The following is a 17,012-nucleotide window of genomic DNA, read 5'->3' as shown; positions in this document are numbered from 1 at the left end:
GGGAAACTCCCCCAGGAACGGAGCCTGGGCAGGCAGCGAACCCTAAATCCTGACCCCAAGCACAGTGTGGCACCGCTCCAGGGGACACAGCCCCGAGCAGGCTCTGGAGACAGGAGGAAGGTGACAACGCTGGTCGTTTTCCAGAGCTCCTGAGCATCCAGGGTGGCACAGACAAGGAACTCAGCTGGGACTGAAGAAGCACGCAACAGGGAAACTTTATTAATGGCCTCATGACAAGGTCTCAGACCACAAAGGCATAAAACGTCAACCGAAGATACACGGCTAGGACATGGCTGAGCATGCAGTACAACAATTCTGTGCAGCTTCTCCGAGTTATTTATCTAATAATTCTTCCTACTGCAGTAATGACCTAACTATTTTCCCTGGCATGTTTAAGTTGAAGACACATTTTGGCAGGAACAAGTAGTTATTGTAATGATGCATCAACAAAACACGTTTTTCCCCCTAGCTGTAGTAATGACACCAGATATCACTAGATACGCTTTGAAATGTGGGGTGGTAAACAGAGACACGCAGGGATGGGGAATGTTATCTCCCATTTTAGTGTGCTATTTAGAATTTTAAGCAACTTCATATCCCTTAAGCTTTGGGCTTCTTTCAAGGAGAGGGAATGGGTGGGGGAGCTTGTTTATGAGTCACTTCGCTATAAAGAAGCTGAAAGTAAATCTGTCTGCGTTGCCTTCGGTAAGAAATCAGCTTCATTCAGAGGAGAATTGTTGAATTCCATTTCTGAGCCCATTTCCAAAGAAAATAAGGAGAAACCCAAAACAGTTTCACTGTTTTCTTCTTGGTATACTTTAAGAAAATAAACCCAGGCTGAAATCTTAACAAGGGTTGGCATTTTCTGAGGAGCCTAAGGGAATTAAGTCTTCCAAATCATATTAAGAGGGAGATAATCTTCTGGTCTCTTTTGCAAAACCACAGCAGAAACGTGGAATAGTTTGCCACTCAAATGATTGCTTTGCCCTTCAAAGGGTGAAATCCAGCCCTGAGCAGGGGGTACCAAGCACAAGTAACAAAAGCGTTATCCCGCCTGCTTCACCGGATGAATTTCACCCTACAGGCTTGAACCTGCTCTCAGTGGAATGGTTCCCACTAAGTTCAGCAGTGCAGGATCAAGCCTTAGGCGTGATGTGGCAGGGTCAGGTACTCTGGTATGTCTTATTCCAATTCATTCATCACTGCAGAAGTTTTGCAGCCAATTTGTCCTATAAAAGGCAACAAGACTTTTCTTTCTATGGTTTCCCTGCTCCCACGTAATGGGTACCGCTGATCTCCGCTCCTCGAGTTACTTCCTGAAGCTTCTCCTGCTGGACGAGGTTGTGGTGACGGTGTAGGATTTGGAGCCGCCCCCCGAGGAGAAGCCGAGCGCCCCGCTGCCCATGCCCGCTCCCAGGCTGAGGCCTCCGCCGATTCCTCCTCCCAGGAACCCACCAGAGCCACCATAGCCGCCTGCACCGCTGGAGCTGACCACGGCTGCGGCACAGAGAGAAGCAAACCCAACGTAAGCGCCAGCAAACTTCCAACCCTCGAAGGCACCCTCACAAAGGGCGTTTTTAGTCTGCAGTAACCAGATGAAAACTCTCTCCGATCTCCTGCAGAACACAGGGCCTGGGACACTAATCTCTTGTTACATTTTGGCCCAGAGCATTTATTCTCTGTGCCAAGCCAGCTGCATGTGAGGGTTGAGCAGCCCATCTGCTTCTCCACCACTCAGTCTGGCTCAGGACCCCCTGCAGCATGGTATCACAACCACATCCAGCTCATCCCTTGGGGCACCAAAGAGGCTGTGGGCATGGGGGTCACCAGCCACCAGTGGCAATTAAGTCAATGAAAAGTAGAGCCACTGGTTTAGAGCTGTAGACACCAGCATTTGCCTGAGGCCCAGGCACGGTGAGCACCCAGTGCTTCCCACGCTGGAGACACCCTCAAACGTCACCCTTGCACTAACTTCTAACCCAGGCAATGCCTTTTCTCATTAGTACCTTCTTCTCCATACAAAAATGGGAGGAAAGAAAGATCAATATTCCCCCAAGTTAAATTTCATACAGGTGAGTTTGAGCTGAAGGCTGCCATGGAGCCAACAGCACTCTAAACTTCTCTCTCGGGGGGCTCCCATTTAAGAAGGGGCTTAACTGGGTGGCAGAAGCTACGGCAGGGTGCTACGAGGCTTCTGCACGCAGACCCAGCTGGTGCTCACCTCCATTTTCTAGAGGCACATGGCTATGTGTAACTATTATAAATTAGAAAATCAACTCACAGATGTTGACGTTGCCAACCCCATCGCCAGCCAACCTGTTGGAGGAGAAAAACACAAAGGCAAAAAGGAAGAGGACGGGTTAGACTCTGCATTACTCAGTGTTCCCCCAGGGCCTCAGCGCTGAGGATGAAGACAATGGCAGTGAGTTATTACTGCTGTTGTAAATAATTCAGACAAGATAAGTGTGCCATCCAGCGCTTTGTTCTGGCCCTACATTTACAAGGTCTGTTATCACCTGGGGGGGCTGAAAAAACACAGGCGCTCTGCCCTAATTCCACGCAGCTTTGAGCCACTTGGAAATTTTCTGAACATATGATGGAAAACAACTTTTTTCTTCTTTGCATGTTTTCACCAGAAGTATAAAATTTTCCCCGGAACTTGCCAGTTTGGCTCTTCAGCCAAAGCATTTTCAGGACCAAAAATCAGTTTAAAATGCAAGGTTTTCTCTTCTGCATTTCCTTGCAGAAATTGGAACTGGGCCCTCACAATGTCCCCAAGCAAAGGGAATGAAGGGCTGGACCCTTCCTCACGTAAAACCCACAGGCTGCCCCCACCTGCTCTCCTCGCCCTCCAGCAGCTTCCTGTAGGTCGCGATCTCGATGTCCAGAGCCAGCTTGACGTTCATGAGCTCCTGGTACTCGCGGAGCTGCCTGGCCATGTCCTGCTTCGCCTTCTGCAGAGCGGCCTCCAGCTCCTCCAGCTTTGCCTTGGCATCTTTGACAGCCAACTCGCCACGTTCCTCAGCTTCAGCAATGGCTGCCTCCAGCTTGGCACGCTGCAGGGACGGAGCGAGGTATGTCAGTGGGCATCTCCCCCCTTGGTGGGGTCACTACAACCCATGGACCTCTGATATCTACTGGCCAGTCCATCTCTGTGCATCTGCAGAGTTCTGGAGCCATCTGCTCAACTTAGATCCCCAGAAGTTCATACCTACACATTTTTTTGGGTGCCGGATGGAAATCAGCCTGTGAAGGAAACTCATTTCCATCTCAAGACATGTTATTCCAAAAGGAAGACCCTATTTCTCTCCACCAGCTACAGTTTTGGAAGGCTTTCTTCAGGTGATCCTCCGCTTCTCAGCCCACCCACACCACACACAACAACACAACACTCAGGGTTAATGCAAGCTCAGGTTTTCCCTCCTATTATGCCCCAGAGCTTGTTCAGTGCCAGTTGGGCTCCAACAAGCTTTGATGTGAGGCAAGCGTGGACTCGAGCAGACCTGCAGTTAACAAACAATGCAGACCTAACCCAAAAGCATCCCTGTGGGGCCACACCAAGCTGGCAATCTAAGGCACCCACAACTGTGCCCCCTGCACCTCCAAAATGCCCCACGTTTGGCAGAAAGGGCTCACAGTGAACACATGTCCTTTATACTCTCGTTCATTATTCAAGGGAGCTGCACCGGGTCAGCTCTTTGCTTGTAAGTGTGTGTTGAAGCCTCCCTGCCCTGAAACCAAATAAACACAAACAGATGAATTACAATGGCTTATCTCCAGCTTTGTGCACTCTGGTTATTCACAGCCAGTTTCCAGCCCCAAATGAACAAGGTCTGAAGCACTCACTGGTCTGGCTTTCACCAGCCATTTGATAAAGTGATAACGGTCCCTGGAGAAAGCAAACAGAACTCCCCTATAGCTGAAAAATTCTTTTATGTGCCCCAACGTGGTGTTGCCTTCTGCAAAAAGGGAGTGGACAAAGAGCCCAGAAGCAAGAGGGCACGAGGAATGTGTGTGGCTGGGAGGGAGGCCACAGGCAGCCTCGCCCTTTGGAAAGGGCTCTGCATTGCTTCCCCCCTGTGCTCTGGGGTCGCGGCCGGGCTGGCTCTCACCTACTTCAGCCGCCTCTCAGCATTATGTTGTTCACAACAGTTTCTCCCTCCAGTAGAACAGAGAGTTTTTGAGGTGAGCACTGTGCAGCCGCCCCCAAACTGCTTCTGCAGATGTTGTGTTACACCCAGATCCCTGGCACATGTGCTGCTGCTAAACCCACTGCTCTGCAGCAGGAGAACAAGAGCAGCTCCTCACCTGGGCCTTGGCATTTTCGATTTCACCCTGCAGCCTCTGGATCACCCGGTTTATCTCCGAGATCTCATTCTTTGTGTTGCGCAGATCATCTCCGTGCTTCCCAGCAGTGAGCTGCAGTGCCTCATACTGCGACATCAGACAGTGTAAGAGAAAAGGATGGAGTCAGGCTGGCAGTCAATTAGCTGGCTAAAATCTCTCCCACTCATGACACACAAGATACACCTACTAACAGAAGCTGTAACTGCCTTTATCTCTCCCATAACTCACCTTGGTTTGGTACCAGGACTCGGCCTCTGCCCGGCTCCTGTTGGCGATCTCCTCGTACTGCGCTTTGACCTCTGCGATGATGCTGTCCAGGTCCAGGTTCCGACTGTTATCCATGGACAGCACCACAGAGGTGTCAGAGATCTGGGCCTGCAGCTCACGAAGTTCCTGCCAGTTGCATTAAAAACAATACCATTAATCACTGACTTGTAAGGGCCTTTCTTCTGGAAGCCAATTAAAGAGAGAATCTGAGAAGAAAAGAGAAAGGGAGGCAGATAAGAATTCGATCAAAACAGTCATTAACTCGAAGGAAACCAACTGAATCACATCAACTTGCAAAGCACAAAGTAACAAACAGCAGAAATGGAGCTACTTCTTATCACCCACGTTCTGACAGCCAGGTTAGTTTATCCTGAGATAAGAACCCTGCATGAAATCCCAGTCCAAGAAACTTGAGCATCAGCTTCACAACAAAGCGAGGGCCAAATTCCACCACCTCACCCAAGGATGCAAGTGTCCAGTTCAATCAAACTCTTCTCTTGTAAATAATGGGTAAGACAAAGGCCTCTGGGACAAGGAGCTTTCCTTCCTTTCTCTCACACCGCACACACACAAGCACACACCAGCACTACAGCACTGGCTACAATACCCCGGTTTTCTTTGTTTTCACACTAACAGCATCAAAAAAATAATGCATGTCCTGGCTACGTTTGCAACAAATCCATCTCACATCCCAGATAGGGAGAAATCACTGTGACAACTCACAGGACGTGCACTTTACTTGCAGGCTTATTTCTGCTTCTGCAAGGGAAGACTCCACGTCTCCATCACCTTCCCTGTCTCTGGCACCAGCACATTAATTTTCTCTTCACCCACGGGTGGAGCTGCACTGCAGCAGCCACGAGAAGCAGAAAGGACCTTACCGCTTCATAGAGACCCCTCAGGAAGTCAATCTCATCCGTCAACGCATCCACCTTGGCCTCCAGCTCCACTTTGTTCATGTAGGCGGCATCCACATCCTAAAAAAGAGTGATAATCCACTGAGATTGCCATAGCTTTGATAATTAAGTCCACCTAGCCTTTGATGGCTTCAAAAGCAGCCGTGAGCCCATCACATTCCCCAGGCTGTCTGCTCTCCATGTCCGTCTGCCCAACGACCCACCACGTCCTAAAAATTATCTACCAGTGTACTAAATATTGGTGTGCAGGATCCTGCATGTTCTGTAGGGTCCCCTGGACCTGGGTTTGCAAGTCCACTGTCAGTTCAGACACTCGGGGAAGGTCTTTGGAAATTTCCCAAAGAAAGATCTAGCTGTAATCGATGATATCCATAGAGGCTTCAGTGCCTACACTGAGGCAGCCTTTACCCAGAAATGAGAGCTGTAATTCTTCACCTGCAGGTCTCTAGGCACAGCTGTAGCAAAGGCAGTGCAGGGGCTAAAGGGGGAGGAGGGCTGCAAACACACAGCTAATACCCACGGCACGCACCTTCTTGAGCACCACAAACTCGTTCTCTGCTGCCGTGCGCTTGTTGATTTCATCTTCATATCTGCCAGAAAAAAAGGGATTGGAGCGAAGTTAGAGCCTGGGTAAAAGGAAAAAATGTCCCAGTGAAGAGCTACCCTGAATCCCTTCTCTTTCCCTCATTTCCCTCTTTGTGAACCACCTCAGCAGAGCCTGTGAGTTCCCCGAGCAGGCCAGCCCCGGCAGAGGTTTGCCGTACCGCCGCGGCGTGTGCAGTATTTACACAAGAGGTACCAGGGTACAGTTTGGATGAGCTGACACCTAAAAGCTGTCCTGGTCCACGCCACCATGACCACTAACCTGGAAAGCATTTCCCACATTCATCAAAACTCACTGCACTTAAGATTTCTGCTCCTTATGCCCCGTCACGGACAGCTGCAGGATGGCAGTGTATGTCCTGCGGCTCTCAGCTTTGTCACCTGCCCCTTGAGAGAGCAAATACAAATGCAGAGAGGTGCAAGGAGATTCAACAAATTCCTCTCTGCTGATCAAAGCACCTGCTGACACTACTTTCACTGTGCACTTCCTTATGAGAGACATCTGAGAACATTTTGCAGGTGTCAATCCCACGCCACTGTCCTGGTAAGAGCGGAGTATAATTATTCTCATTCTGCACAAAGTCACACAAACTTCTAATATTGGCTACATCCCTTCCTCGGGTGTTCATCTTTAGATGTAATGAGCTGGATCCTCAGCAGGTAACAATCATGCTCTGTTGACTTTAGGGGACTTCACAGATTTGCACCACTTGCAAGCCTGGATCTCAGAGCCTGCCTTACACCATTCTACAGAAGCCAACCTGCTGCAACAAAGTCAGAATCTACTGTATGAATCCTGAAAGTCATCCAAGGAACAGAGCAGGAACCACTTTCTCTGGCTGTTTCGGAATTGCCGTTGCCAAAGTTAGAGCACTGCTCTGTTTATTTACACAGTTCCCGCATGGCTAGTGCTGTAATTTGCCTTCCAAAGCGTGAGCTACTTCACTTTCAATGGCCTTCATGTTCCTCCCCTTCTGCTCCACACTGGAAGCTTGCCCACCCACGCTGGCATAAATGGACGTCCTTTTCAAGGTCAATGAATTGATTTTGTTGCTATTGCAGAGTAATATATGACCTGGAAATGACACGATCGTGCTGCGTACGCACAGCCTGCAGTGCAGAATGGATAATCAGAGGTAGGTAAAAAGACTGAATTATTCAGAGTGGTTTGTCAAACTCCTCATTTCCTGGGGGAAGCTCCACCAAGCTGGTCAACAAACTGACAAATCATTGGATGTTCTCCATTAACTCCTGAGGCGCCTCGGGAAGCCCAGTGCACTATCACACCTCGGCACGCCCTGCACCAAGCCACACGGACAGAACAGTCTGCTCCTACCCCTGCTCGCCCTGAACCGCGCCCTTAGTCAATGCAGTTACTGAATCAAGGACTGAATCTCATGCCCTGGAGCCTCGTGCAGACACATCTCCTCTCCTACCCCAGAGAGAATTACCCTGTCAATCGGACATACAAAAAAGAGGCAACAGACACATAAAGAACTGGTCTTCTTTTAGATATTCTACTTAAATATTCTACTTTAGATATATCTACTTAAGATACTCAACTTAGAAGTTGAGATTTTCTTCATTTAAATGGGGAAAAGCAGGTTCTGAAATCCAGTCACGACATCCTCCCCCCGCTGCTGCACTAGCATCTTAGGCTCCTAATTCCTGCTTCCTTCTCTTAGCACATGGAGGCTTATGGTTTTACATGGACCTGTAAGCTGGAGGAATAAATATGCCCCTGTGCACCCTGTATTCACGTGACATGCAACTAAAATTAGGGCTGTAATTCCTCTGGGGTCAACCAGCTCCTTGCTGCTGCCTCGCAGAGATGCACAGTACAACTGTGGGTGAGCACCGAGTGGAAAGAACTGAGCAGGGTTGGGGGAAACATCATTCCCATGTACCTCCTTGGGAATCACTGGCTATTGACTTTCCCTAAACACACCCTGGGGATTATCAGATCTATTTGGTTTTAGTTCCTGCTTGATCCAGTTTGCCAGCTCCCTCTTTTCTTTCTTTCCTTTTTTTTTTTTTTTTTTTTTTTTATTAGAGGCATTCCCCTGTAGAGCTGGGTTGGGCAAGGCTGGGACAAAGGCTACTTTCTTCACGGGACTCCTCCCAAGTGACACAATTCGGACTGAAAAGTTGCTTAAAAATTGCAGGTCACCTGCTCCATTACCCACCCACAAAACAAGCAGCAGTTCCCCCACCGCCTGCCAACCTGCTGAGCTCCCGTGGGGCTCTTACAGACCCAAACTGGCCCGTCCAACCCCAAGTACGAAGCCAGCCCTGAGGAGGCCCCAGAGCAAAGCCAGGAGGATGGAGTCACTGAAGAGCACACGGGAACAAGGTGCCAGGAACAACGAGCAGTTGAGGCAAGAAGAATCCAGGCAGCTTCCCTGGAGTAGACACCTAACTCACGGCTGGGAAAAAATCACCCTCCCCAGCAGAAAACCTGGGGAAGTCTCTGCCAAGCTACGGACCAACCTGCCAGCTCAACTACACCGTTAGATGGGAAGATTATACGTTACTTGGTCTTGAAATCCTCAACAAGATCCTGCATGTTCTTCAGTTCGCCCTCCAAACGCCCTTTGTCATTCAGCAACCCATCCAGCTGACGTCGCAGGTTGCTGATGTAGGTCTCAAACAGGGGAGCAATGTTACTGCGGGCAGTCTTCTGGTCCTGGAGGAGGCTCCATTTGGTCTCCAGCATTTTGTTTTGCTGCTCCAGGAATCGGACCTGGAAAGCAACCAAGGGGTCATTTGTGAAAGCGGGAGGAAGGGGGAGCTGACACGCCAGAGTTTGGATCCCGGGGAAGGACGGCTTCCGACGGTATCTGAAGAATTCAGATTGCTCATATGAAGCACCTAAACTCTGGAGGGTGATAAAGACCATGAGGGAGCACTGCTACTCTGGGGCTTGGTTTATGACTTTAAGGCTTTGTATGAATTAAAGATAAGCAGATTCTTCTTGCCTGACACTTGACAGAGGCTATCCACAGACCTCAAAGTCAGCCAATTACTCAAACTCCAGGTCTGGATTCCTTGCATTTTCAGGATGCCAGAGCTGAAGTTTACACAGGACGTGGGATCAATTAGTGCAAGACAGTAAAGCCACAGGGGTACAGGGCAGCAAACAAACACAGCAAACTCTGACCCACGTCAAGATCTGTTCTATTGGGACGATTCCTCTCCAAGAGGCCCCCTCTTCCCTGGGTTTGGTGGTGGTGTGCTTGGGTGCAGATTTGAGCTTTAAAGCCTGAACCCACATTATGGGCAAAACCAGCTAAATAAGGGGGGTGCAAAGCTGACCTACAGCAGGGCACAACCCTCTACTGACAGCAATGCAAGTGGGGCTTCAATAAGAGTTATTGGATTGCAGTAGGCAAATCACACCATGCTCTTGAGCACCTGACCCTGAGCACGTTTGTGAATCCCCCACTGGGTTAAGCGAGCTTGGGGTCAGACGTGCTTTGAAGCAGTGTCCACAGAGCTATCAGTCTTTCCAACACCTCACCTTGTCAATGAAGGAGGCGAATCTGTTGTTGAGTGTCTTGATTTGCTCCTTCTCCTCCTTGCGCACCCGCTGGATATTGGGGTCAATCTCCAGATTCAGGGGCGTCAGGAGGCTCTGGTTGATGGTGACCTCCTGAATGCCTGCAGGGCCGAGCGCCCCACCGAACCCCATGCCGCCATAGCCATATCCAGAGCGAACGCTGTAGGAGCTGCCACCTCCAAGGGAGATCCGCTTGTTGGCAGAGCCAAGGTTGTAGAGGCTGGAGCTGCCAAAGCCACCTGCCCTGCTTAAGCCGGCACCCCCTCCTAGTCCACGGGTCGAGGAGACGGTGCTGACCCGCACTTGGCTGATCCCTGGGACGGCTGCAGAGCGAGAGCTGAAACTCACAGACCGGGACATGGCTGCTCCGAGGGTGTTTGCAGTACCCCCACCCTTCAAAAGCTCAGGGAAGCTGTGCTGGAGACCAGGGAAGTGAGAGAGTTCTCCTGACTGCTTCTCCTTTTATCCGTTAGAAAAGCTGGGCTTGGCCCAAGGGCAAAAGAGGGATCATTTTACTGCCTCGGAGAGCTGGGTGTGCCTGGCTGCTTTCCCACCCTCTGTCAACCTCCTGAATTCGAGCAGGCAAGAAGGGAAGGGCCAGGAAGGGCCAGGACACACCTGGCGCCGTGTCCCCATGCTCAGACCTGGCTTTGTTCCACACCTCCCTTTGCCTCTGCCACATGTGCAGCCAAGGGACATGAAGCACAGGCTCTTCTGGGCTCCCCGGGCAGAGAGTTCTAACAGGACAGGTCCAATCCCATTTCCTCAAGGCTTCTCCATTCCTCCCCGCTTAGATGCTGAAATGAGAAGAGGGGGAATACGCATCGATTTTTTAACTCTATTGCAGAGCAGGTAGCTCCCCTGTGCAACAGTAGGAAGGAGATGAGAGGCCTCAGCTTAACGCCAGGTCCAGCCTAGTTTAATATAAACCAAAGCCAGCTGAAGCCTTGGACACACACCCTGTGCTCTGCCAGCACTTTACTCTCCCAGTGAGTCTGTGCCATGCAGGGGAATGAGGGCAGCAGATGAGAGATGCCACAGCTATCACTGGACACCTCGGGTTTGCCTTCTCTCTCCTGTTAGTGCTAAAATAAAGGTGGATTAGGTGGGCTGGACCCTGCACATGGAAATACCCAACAGTGCTAGTCCACACTCGAAAGGAGACAGGACAAGTTTCTGATTAAATTTCTAAGTTCCTATGCAGAAGAGGCGGAGACAAAAATTAGTTTTACGGGCTTTCTGCGTTTTCAAATATCCTTGAAGGGACAGGTCTCCTTACTATCAGGTCATAAATCCTCCATGAGATTTCAAAGTCTGGCCTGAATGTGTCACCCTTCAGCTCTTCCCCTCATCAGGACAGCAAGATAGAACTGCCTACGTACTCTGGCCACAGCCTATTCAAAATATGTACTTCCGTCTTTGCGGGAAGAATACAAGTTGGCTGGAGATCCCAGCTACTAAAAGGAAATTCTCTTTTTGAGGGAGGGAAAGGGGGAGATTGAGCCAGACAGAGACATATGAGGCAAGATTCCTTCCTCCCCTTCAAGCTGGCTCGGCTTCCACCAGTGAAAAAAATAATCCGTTGAGTGTAAAGCAAACTGGCGTGTTGTGCACACCCAGCTGTGCTTGACCCGACGGCTGATGCAGGCAGGCCAGGGTTCGTTTCATCTGTACAAAGCCAGCAACAAGGCAGAAGCCTCCAGCTGCTTTGTGTAGCTCCAGGTCCTTCCGAGTTCACAGACAGAGTCAGGCTGCACTCTTTCAACTCCTCTGGGTTGCCTTGAGAAGACAGGGATGGAATCTGAAAGCGTGATTTAGAGTCCTACAGTCAGGCAAGAATAACTCCCACCAAAGTAAGCCCCGGCCGCTGGATTTTATTCGGCTGCGTTCCAGCCTCAACTCCTTCGTATCAGCAGACAGGGATTTTTTTGCACAACACAACACGCAAAGCAGAAAACAATCCAGCCAGGTAAAATACAAGCCTGCCGACAGATAAACTATCACAAAGGCAAAGCTGTTCTCAGCAGCCTTGGCAGAAACACCAGTTCAGCAGTAAGAGAACTGAACCTCACCCTGGCTTGCACTATCACAGGCCAGATCAATGAAAAGCCATTCTCTAATCTTAATTACCGCCATGCAACACCACTGATTTTAGGGAAGGATGAGTCTGTTTTCCATTCAAAGCTCAAGTTTTCTGTACCATCAGCAACGCAGCCACTGCAGGAGAGGCTCAGGAAGGCCTCATTTACCTTGCTGCTATATGCTCCCCAGCTCCCAGTGTGGCAGCCGGGCAGTTTAGATCCCTCGCACCCATCCTGCAAACGAACGTTCCCCATTTAAATCCGGTTTCAATTCAGGTTAAGTCAGCGCAGGATCCGGTGATCCAGAAACATCTTGAGCAGAGTTTGCTTGTGTTGTTGGGATGCCATGGCAACACTGCATAGTTTCACAACCGCACGGACTGGTAAATACTTCCAAGCCCATGAGAATGACCCCAGGGATTCAGGTTTGGTAACACAGAAGACACTATTGACTGGTTAAAACCCCTCTTGGGGAAGGGAATGCTTTGACATTGCGACTGCTGTGCTTGGTGTCACAACAAGCCAGCCCAGTCCCTGCACACCCAGGAACAGCCCGCTGCTGGGCACCGACGCTCACAAAGCTGATGAAAGAGTCACAAATGATAAATCCCTCCATAAGCCCTTGGGAAAATGAACCAAGCTCTCAATTCCAGCCCAGAAAGTGGTGCTGCAAAAACCAAAAATAATCAAATACGTCATGACCTAATGGAAAAGGAAGAAATCTTTGCAGGCCAGCGAAACTGCGTGTTAAGAACATGTTATTCTGCTGATCGATGTCGGCCTGTTGTTTCCACATCTTCTCTCCGCACCCCACGGGCCGTCTCTTGCTGTGTGCTTAGATTGCGATGTTTGGATTGAAAGCTTTCTGGAGCAGGGAGTGCCCTTAGGTTCTGTGTTTGCACAGTGCAGTCCTAGTTTGTGATTACTGCTCCCAAGTGCTTTGGTGATGAGTCATAAATTAATTAGTGTCCTAACGATAAGCAGTATTTTGGTGGTCGCATGATTGGGGTATCGCAAGAGCACAACGGGGCGCTCATGGGGCTGTCGTAACAACACTGTCAAGCTGTTACTCTTGTTAACACCCAAATGCAACGCCAACACAGCAACACTTCCACCAGCACCTGCAGCCATAAAACTGCCCTGCTGAAGATTCTCCCCACGCTGCGATCACACCTTCCCTTTTCAGGATCTAAGCAGCCTCATTAATAAAAATTCCCAGCTCATCAATAAAAATTTCCAGCTCATCAATAATTCCTGCAAATATTGAGCGATTGCTCCAGAGGGAACTTGTTCTCTTACTGTCCCAAATGCAGCCGCCATATGTCAACAAGTTGATGCGCAAAAGAGCGTGTTAGGATGAGGTGACTATCTATCGTGAAGTTTTATTGACTGGTTTAGTCCTACTTCCTGTGTCAGGCTATAAAGCTCAATATAATGACGCAGCTCTTCAGCCTTGTATCTCAACGACAGACGAGCGGCTTCTCCAGAAAGGCGACGGCTGGCTGATTTGAAGGATTCATTTGTTCCAAAGGTTGGTACCTCGGTACAGTTCATTGCCTTGCAACAGGAATCCTCCTGCTGTAACTCAGGGCCTCATGTCTATTTGAAGTTGTTTAATTGGTGTCTTTAGTTTTCTGCCACTGCCCACTGCCAAAGCACTTCAGTGGCTCCCCTGAACCTGGTGTCATTCCCCTATTAGTGTTAAGCCACCACCCTTTTCATCTTACATTGGATAAACTGAATGGGCTGAAATCCTCACATCTTTCATAGACAGGTGACTTTTCTGAGGACTTGAAATCACTTCTGTGGCCTCTCTCTGCTCCAGTGCCCTTGACACATGCATCGGTGTTGTTCGCGCTGCAACTTCATGTGGTTTCACACGTGGAAACCACATTTTTCTCTTAGAGCCCGGCAGCTGTAACAGCCCCAGGTCTCAATCAGTGCTAGAGGCTGGTATGATGGGTCTCACCTGAACTACACTGTCTTCCAGCTCCACCTCTCCTTTTTACAACAAAGCAGAACAGCCTAAGGGGGCACCCCTGGGACCAGTAGGAATAGCTGGACACAGCTTACCTGGGGTGACAGAGCCCTGCTGGGGACCAGAGCCAGCTCCCTGTTAAGGCTTCCAGCAAGCTTCTGTCCCTCCAGGAGCTGCCTCTCACCTTCCCTCCTCCCTCTGCCCACCCCTCTGAGGCTGGGAAGCTCTCAGCTCGGCTCCTTGCTGCCTGGCCACTCCTGGGAAGCTTCCTGCTGCTGGCTCTGTAATCCACCGCTGAGAAACGCCTCGAGCTCAGAATTGGCCACGCTTGTTCTGTTAGCTGAAATCCCCGAAGAGCATCGGGCTAAACCTCAAGGTGTTTAGATGACAGCACAAAACCACTCCAGGAACAACCTGAACCCCCCAAAGGAATTGCTGCCGCTGGAGTCTCTCCCCCTCCAACATTTTCCAGCTGCTCAGCACAGCGATGCCCCACGGACAGAGCCCCATGTGCCCCCCGTCCTCTTTGCAGAAGGAGCGTTTACACCCCACGCTGCAGCAGTGGGAACCTCCACACGTTGCCAGGAGCTCCTGGACAAACAAGCAAACCCAGCGCACGCAGATGGGCCGCGGGGATCCTTCCTGGGGACACAGCACGTGGCGGGGCACCAGCTCATCAGAAGAGCTCTCTGCCTGACGCACGGTGCAGGCATTCAAGCTACGGACTTTCCCCCCCTCCAGCCTATTTTACATGCACCTAAAGCTGTTTTTTTCCCCTCTCCCCCAAATTACAAGATCTTATGATTACAAGAAATCATGAAGGAATAACTATAAATATAGTTATAATTATGTATAATCATCATTACATGGATAATTTTTACATGAAAGTTGAGAGTCACTCCCACAGCTAAAGCCTTAAGGAAAAACAAACAAACAAACAAAAAACCACTACATTTCTGAGAGCCGAGGTGAAAGGCCTGGTAACGCTGAGCTCAGTTTTTCTGGAAACGGCACATCTCGGAAGAGAATGGAAAATCCATGTTCTGTCCCCACGAAATCACAGGCAACTTCTGAGTCCTGCCCATTGAATCTGTTGGGCTGTTCCAGTTCCTGACAGCTGATCTGATCTAACCTCTGCGGATGCTCACACGGTACAGAGCAGGCAAGCCGGGTCAGATCAGAGTCCATCTATCTTGAGCCAGTAATACACGTTGGCCAGCCCCAAAATACAGGGCAATTATAAAGTGATCCTTCCTCTGGCCATTTCTCCAGCCTCCAGCCATCAGGTGTTTAACCCTTCCCAAGTTGGAGGTTGCATCTTGACCAGCACGTTTAACCGCTGCTGCTGGTCCTCTCTCCCCATTACTGTTCCACTCCTCGGTTAAATTTGTGCTGCTCGCTACAGCCTGCGGCAATGAGATTGCACGTGGCATGAGAAGATCCTCCCGTGTTCCTGTTTTAATTAACTCAATTGCAAACTAACGTGCCCCATTCAGAGCAGATGGAAACCGTGAGCTCATTTCACTCCAGTCAAGGGAACACCACCAGTTTATAGGAGCTGAAATAAAACTAGTGCAACAGCACTCAGCATTATTTCAGGAGTTTGAGGGCCTGATTCATGCCTAGGTTAAAGGATAACACCACAAAGTGAATAGAGCAAGGAAGGAGAGGAACAATCTAGCACAGTCATCAACGAGAAATGCTCTTATCAAAATTGTGCTTCATCCGACACAGCTCGGGCAGAGTCAACGGCACGATGCCGCTTCACAGCAACTGATCCTCCCTCTCCAATTCCAGGATGGATTAAGGTCTTACTTCCCCCAAAGTACTAAGCATCCAAAATGTCAGCCACCCTAATTCACCCGTATTTGTACAGCCCTTGGCGCAACGTAATTGTGGACAATGACTGGGTTTCTTAATAGCTACCACAACATAAATAACCATCTTCACCCTGGTGACTACACGGGAACAAAGCTGCTCCACAACCTCTGGTCCCAATTACAAATTCCAAGATCTTTTGCAAAATCAAAGCTGTCCAAACAAATCTGTTGCCCAATAAATGCTCCTAAGGAAGAAAAACAACAAAGGAAAACAGAAAACTGTATGTGGTATTTTAGAGATAAACTGTCCCGCAGGCAGGAAGTACGTGAGAGAGGCAGGAGTAAAACCCGTATCACCTCCCTCTGCTCCCTACGCACGGGGTGACACGTTGCCAAACTGTGGCTGTGAATATTCGTTTGAATCTTCAGGCCCTTGGATTGCAAAAGCTCCATCAGATCCCATATAAACTGTCCTCCTGCTACAGAGGGTGGTTTGTACCAGCCAGGGGTTCCCGAGATGGTTTCTCCTGGACAAGCACCAGGGACGTCCACAGCAGGGATGTTTTCCATGTGCAACCGCAGGAATTTAACACATTCAACTTGTAAAAATGGGAGCTCGCAGAATCTGCCCAAAACAGCTCAACCTGTGAACATACAAACAATTTTGTGAAAGGCAGAGAAGTGGAAAAGCAAAGGCAGGGGGGCTAAACCAAAGAGGTGTAGGACCTCCTCGCAGATGAGTCAGTGTCGGAAGAAGAGAAGGGCAAAAAAAAATTTCAAATGATTAATTTGCTACAAGTATTTTATTATGGCTATAATCACCCAGCTGAGATGGTTATCTCTGCTCACAGAGGGGCCAATTCAGGCCCTCAGGGAGACAAGGGTTTTTTCCTACAATTGCAAACATGGGAAATACAGAAACAAGGAGAATCGTGCTCCCAAGATCTCGGCTTCAGTACCTCCCATCTGTCTGCTGTCACACCAGCCAGGTATTTTATCTCAGCATTTATATCTCAGCCAGCAAGATGCACTGCTGCAGCACCCAGCTTTTACCAAGTATGACAGAGTTGGAAGCTTCCAAAGGAAAGCCAAAAGGAAGGCGCAACCCCCCTTTCCTCTCGCCTTCTCCCAGCTTGGGACTTGGTATCAGGTTTTACAGTACGAGCAAAGGGCAAGATTGCAGCCTTGGACCTGCTGGGGAGCCAAGCCCTGGGTGCTGATGGCAGCAGAGGGTGTGGTAGGTCTGTGTCTGGCACCATCATAATCAATACATTCAATTATGACAATAATAACTATGATTATAATTATTTTGTGTCTGCCCACATTGCCTATGACATGACTGACTCTTTCCAGGTCTGTGGGAGGGGAGGGATGATCAGGTCCAGCACCGGATGGAGCTGGAGCTACCCACGGCCATGTCTGCTGCTCAGAGAAAGTTCC

At 49.6% G+C, this 17,012-nt stretch overlaps 1 protein-coding gene across 1 annotated transcript; it reads right to left on the bottom strand.

Annotated features, from left to right (window-relative positions):
- Positions 1-191: 191 nt before the first annotated feature.
- LOC141936673 (keratin, type II cytoskeletal cochleal-like) lies at positions 192-10,219 on the bottom strand. Its single transcript, XM_074853822.1, is given in 11 exon segments — positions 192-1,497; positions 2,282-2,316; positions 2,836-3,056; positions 4,309-4,434; positions 4,576-4,740; positions 5,496-5,591; positions 6,061-6,121; positions 8,669-8,877; positions 9,655-10,091; positions 10,094-10,199; positions 10,202-10,219. Coding segments are annotated over 11 exon segments (1,647 nt in total). The 5' UTR covers positions 10,205-10,219; the 3' UTR covers positions 192-1,309.
- Positions 10,220-17,012: the final 6,793 nt, after the last annotated feature.

The sequence above is a fragment of the Strix uralensis genome, chromosome 33 (assembly GCF_047716275.1).
Source record: "Strix uralensis isolate ZFMK-TIS-50842 chromosome 33, bStrUra1, whole genome shotgun sequence".
Lineage (NCBI taxonomy): Eukaryota > Metazoa > Chordata > Aves > Strigiformes > Strigidae > Strix > Strix uralensis.
The sequence above is the reverse complement of the archived record's forward strand: the minus strand, read 5'-3'. Positions and strand labels throughout refer to the sequence as shown.